The sequence below is a fragment of the Temnothorax curvispinosus genome, unplaced genomic scaffold, assembly GCF_003070985.1.
Source record: "Temnothorax curvispinosus isolate PA1 unplaced genomic scaffold, ASM307098v1 QBEX01006208.1, whole genome shotgun sequence".
NCBI lineage: Eukaryota > Metazoa > Arthropoda > Insecta > Hymenoptera > Formicidae > Temnothorax > Temnothorax curvispinosus.
The window spans coordinates 1-4,813 of record NW_020215988.1 but is presented as its reverse complement, the minus strand read 5'-3'; the positions used below and the strand labels follow the sequence as shown (position 1 = coordinate 4,813).

Sequence of the window (4,813 nt, the reverse complement as noted above, 5' to 3'; positions counted from 1 at the left end):
TTACTAGCGTTCCTTTGACCATTGCATTTTTTGCAAAACGCATAAAGTGATATGTTTATTCAATGTATGTAGATGCGCACGTATTAAAAAGTCTTTAAATTGCAAATTGCTGCACAAATAAATCGGAATAATATATCTTGTGGACAGCCCATACTAGGAGTAACTCGGTAATCTAGCAGTGTATTGAAATGTTCGATGTTTCGGTAAATTTGCTGACTGATATTAACGTGCGCGCAAATACTGCGACTGGCTATGGCTATAATGTCACAGATGATCAATTATTCAATATCTGGAATATCGGTACACAATAAATTGCCGATATTCCGTTTTTACGGGTATCGATCACGTGCGCGAATTTCAATGGTTAGTCGCGTCTCGATATTATGCACATTGAAAAAGGATCGAAGGATCCGTCTTAAACGTTATGTACTCTTAATTCTTTTTTAGATTTGATGAAGTCATCGAAGGCAAGATTCCACGAGATGGAATAACAGTGATGTATGATGTAAAGGACAGAAAATCGGTAAATAAGATACAGGATATACATACGGACTCAGTATTCCGTCATTATATGGAGCATAAGAAGATCCTCGACATAGTTGAGTGTTTTACGGGACCAAACATCTTGGCGATTCATAGTATGCTCATCGCAAAACCACCCGATGTAGGATTTGGAAGTTCGAAGTAATCGTTAAAAAAATCTTGAATTATCAGTAGTTATTTGATACAACGCGGCTAACAAACGTGACGTGTTCTCTTAGGCACCCGCCGCATCAAGACCTGTATTACTTTCCGTTCCGACCAGCCGATCGTATAGTAGCTGCATGGACAGCCATGGAACCCTGCGATAATGTAAACGGATGTCTCTACGTATCGCCTGGAACACACATTGTAGGGAACTTGTTCCCGCATGATTATCCTGAGGGAGCGGTGAACAAGTTTTATCATGGCATACAAGTAAGATATTTCCTTAGTTCGTCTTATTTACTGAGGTGTTAATCGTTTCTTAATTAACATTTTACTTTTACTGAAGAATTTGCCTACGGCGTTCAATCGTTGGGTGAATCTCGAGATGCAACCCGGCGACACGGTATTCTTCCATCCGTTGCTCATTCACGGATCCGGCATTAACAAATCCCAGAGAACAAGACGGGCAATTTCCTGTCATTACGCAGCAGCCGAATGTAATATTATTGATGTACGTAGACAATAAGTAATTGCCAGTTTATTATCGCGAACCGAAAACGCGAATTTGAGAAATGTAACGAATAAGATGTGTTCATGTTTTTGTTTAGGACGATCCACTTCAGGACACCATCAGGAATGAGGTTTTAGAGTTAATGAAGAAAAAATATCCTACCATACAGATGACATACTCGGACATATGGCGCTTCAAATCCTCGCTCGTGCGTGGTCTTCAATCCTCTTATTAAAAATAGTTGTACATCAAACTATTGATTTATATTGTATCACGACGGCTATTATTTTATGATGGTAATAATTAGATAACGTTAGCATAAGACCGATGCAGATAATGTGGGGTTGAGTAAATAGGGGTAATATTCGGGAGAGGGGTAGGCAAGTAACGTCACTACAGAAGAAGAAGTAACGACAACGGCGGGATTGTCGCCGTTATTATTTAATGAATTAATGTTGCGCCGATATCGTTGTGTGATAAAACAGTGCTTCGCGAGGGGATCTTTGTAAGTGTTCTCGTGTCGCACACTGGAACTCGAGGTGCGACAAGCGGCTAAACAAATCTGAAAGCGATCCGAATTGCGAATAGGCATTCTTCCTACGTCTTTTTGTACTTTTGCAGAGTTCGATAATACGTCCTTCCGACTTTTTATTTGCTGGAACAAATTTAGATAATGATAAAAATAATAATTCTCTTTTAGATATTGTTAAACTTTTGTATGGTTTAGATGATATGGTATGAGAAAAAAATACAGTTTTATAGAATCAATAACAACTTACCTTGTCGGGATGCAAACAGCAGGACACGCAATACTCGTAAATGGTACAGCACCCTTGAGGATTGCACGTTTTGCAGCTGTATCTTTCCCTTCTAGCCATAGACAGTGACTCTTCATTTTTTGAAGTCTGTATCTGCTCTATCGTACAACATCCATTCGATAGAACTTCGTGTCTCAAACATACGACACCACGATCATCAACTATCAAGCCTCTTCCCTGATAAAAATAAAATATATATTACGAAATACTCATAAAAATAAACAGAATTTGTTTAGCATGTCTATTATCACATTAAATAACTTTGTCTTCAATACCATTTTTATATCAGTATGTTATTATTTCAATACGCTACTTAACACAAGGTCGAAATGACTTGTTTGACATTTTCTTATAATTATTACTCATTTTTTAAACATCTTAATTTCTGAAGTTGTCCATAACTTTTATTTAAATCAGATGATTAAGGTTATAAATATGTTTTCTCTGTTTTTTCTAAGATTTCAATGTAGTATACCAAGATATAGGACAGGTCATTTTGACCCGTCAACAAAATGTCGGTAAAATTTTGATTACATTCACATTTCTGAAGTTTCTTATGAAGTTTTTTCAAGATTCTTTCAGTACTAGAAATAAATTCGTCCCGGTATACCTAGGTATAATACATAGAAATCTTACAAAATATGCCATATGCAAGATGTAATGTAGGGACACCTGGCAAACTATTTCATCTGAAATGTATTGCTGTAATATAGAAATATTACAAAATACGTCAAACTATTTATCAGAAATGTATTGCTATTGTGTTGGTTTACGGGAAATGAAAAAATATGACAGGTCAATGCAAAAGACAGTGTTTGTCCTAGATTGCATATAGCGGAACCTGTCTTACAATTAGAAAGATAGAGAGCAAAGGAGAGAAAAGAAAGGGATGTATGTACAAGCAAATAAGCGTAAAACAAGCGCATTCGTAGTAGCTGGTGTCGAGTTCTGCTCCATCATAAAGTTTATAACTTGCTTTCTTCGAAATGACTGATTTTCGAGTTGTTGAAATGTGAAGTATTGAAATCTATATTTTAATACGAGAGTAAAAATGTGCATAAATCATAATTTAGAATTACGCTTTAGATTGCACTGAGATATATACAAATATACATTTTTTTCTTCATCATGTTTTTTCGAAAATAAGTCATTTTAATCCCTTCGATAGAAATAGGTATAATCTTCGATAGTTCTAGCGTTAATTATATTTTTCATTAATCGTAATGAAATTTTTATTTCTCTCTTCGAAAAATCAAATAACTGGCGTCCAATTGTAGTTTGCCTACAACTACAACTCATATTGGACAGTCACATTTGGTGTTAATACAAATGCTTACTTGAATAGAATTGCGACAAGTCTGAGCAGAAACGTCGCTGTCATTTAAATTAGATGCATCCATATCTTCTGTGTTATCATTAGCCGCTTGATCAAGAATTTCCACCTGCCACAATGGAGATTTATCAGACGCTCTTAGTTCTTCTAGAGTGTTATCGTCAGGTATCAGTTTATTGTTATCATTGATCATCATGGGATCCATATCGAGATCATTGTCCAGATTCGGTGGCCCTTTCTGTAAAGAAAATGACAAAGCCTTCTGTAATAGGAGTTATAACGACAATACCGTACAATCCCAGCCGGATCATCGACGTAATCTGACCTCGGCGATATAAATGTACCTGCCTTTTCATTTCGGAGCAACGAAAAGGCACAATACGTCAGCGACAGGGCGAAAATGAGTCCAAGAACGAGACGTCGTCTAAGCAATCGGATCAGGCTCGTGCAGCTTGACATCCTTTCTGCGTTCCGCTTATACGCTTCTCCTCACCAAAATCGCCTTGAATTCGCCGGACATAGTACTCGCGGGACGATCATTGGGACGTGCTGTGTAGAAGATACCGCGTGCGACCGCGAGAAGGCTTCGGCTAGTTCGGCTTCGCAACGAGGACATCGAAACGCGATCGCAGATCCACAGAGATTCGCAGAGATCGATGCGAGGAAGGAGGTTAGGTTTACTCCGAAAGTTCGTGAAACACTATAAACATTATTTTGCCGAGTTCACGCACGCTGTCGGTTTCATCGCAACGAGGATAAGCGATCGAACGGGTTCTATGGATTACTGTCTCGTTGATCGAACGAGTTTCGTTAATTATGAGCCAACGGAACAAACACGCGGTGATGAGCGGCGATGGCCACGATGCACGATGTGAATATGTGATATGTGATATGCCTATTGGCCCTATATTGCCCAATGCCTATTGGGTTCGTTCAGGTTCGTTGACTTGTTGAAAGATAGTTTTGAGGCAACACGGTACGCGGTGTGGTGTCCCGTAAATGAAATTTTTACAATTTTACCTCTTTTTTCAAAAATTCTTTCAGAATTATTAATTATAATCCTCATTTATTAATTATCTTTATCCAACGTCTTTATCTTTATAACTTTCAGCCATTTGTCTCTATCTTTATAAATAACATACCTTTATTAATCCTTTTAAGGTCTATATCCAGACAAACTTGCATAGGTGCATAACAATTAATATGCGCATAAAGAAACGGATTGGTCTATTTCCTTATGCACATGCATATGGACCAATCAATTCTCTTAATGTTTAATATGTTTATGCGCTATGCAAGTTTGTCTGGATTGACCTTTACGGGCCATGCACACATCGATCCCGTTGGAGTAAAATGTTATAAATTATAAGATAGTCTTAAAAGACGTCCCTGATGAAAATTTTTTAGTTTTTTTTAGTTTTTTTTTTTAGTTTTTTTTTAATGTACATAATTATGTACACATGC

The 4,813-nt window shown here is 37.3% G+C and overlaps 2 protein-coding genes across 2 annotated transcripts; one reads left to right on the top strand and one right to left on the bottom strand.

Moving 5' to 3' along the window:
• The first annotated feature begins 418 nt into the window (after positions 1–418).
• Positions 419–1,520, top strand: LOC112455569 (phytanoyl-CoA dioxygenase, peroxisomal-like). The gene is made up of 4 exons (XM_025017579.1): positions 419–684; positions 762–957; positions 1,034–1,198; positions 1,296–1,520. Exons 1-4 carry the CDS (start codon positions 497–499, stop codon positions 1,431–1,433), a joined length of 687 nt encoding a protein of 228 aa, XP_024873347.1. The 5' UTR covers positions 419–496; the 3' UTR covers positions 1,434–1,520.
• Positions 1,510–4,217, bottom strand: LOC112455568 (UPF0454 protein C12orf49 homolog). Its single transcript, XM_025017578.1, has 4 exons — positions 3,698–4,217; positions 3,354–3,587; positions 1,978–2,193; positions 1,510–1,853 (listed from the first exon to the last, which is right to left on the bottom strand). Exons 1-4 carry the CDS (start codon positions 3,806–3,808, stop codon positions 1,512–1,514), a joined length of 903 nt encoding a protein of 300 aa, XP_024873346.1. The 5' UTR covers positions 3,809–4,217; the 3' UTR covers positions 1,510–1,511.
• Positions 4,218–4,813: the final 596 nt, after the last annotated feature.

Bases quoted from the DNA above. Each gene is read 5' to 3' on its own strand.
- LOC112455569 (XM_025017579.1), top strand. From the start codon at position 497: ATGTATGATGTAAAGGACAGAAAATCGGTAAATAAGATACAGGATATA. The intron at 685-761 runs GTAATCGTTAAA...GTGTTCTCTTAG, and splicing joins GTAGGATTTGGAAGTTCGAA to GCACCCGCCGCATCAAGACC. The intron at 958-1,033 runs GTAAGATATTTC...CTTTTACTGAAG, and splicing joins AGTTTTATCATGGCATACAA to AATTTGCCTACGGCGTTCAA.
- LOC112455568 (XM_025017578.1), bottom strand. From the start codon at position 3,808: ATGTCAAGCTGCACGAGCCTGATCCGATTGCTTAGACGACGTCTCGTT. The intron at 3,588-3,697 runs GCAGGTACATTT...TTTTCTTTACAG, and splicing joins CGTTGCTCCGAAATGAAAAG to AAAGGGCCACCGAATCTGGA. The intron at 1,854-1,977 runs GTAAGTTGTTAT...AATTTGTTCCAG, and splicing joins GCTGTTTGCATCCCGACAAG to CAAATAAAAAGTCGGAAGGA.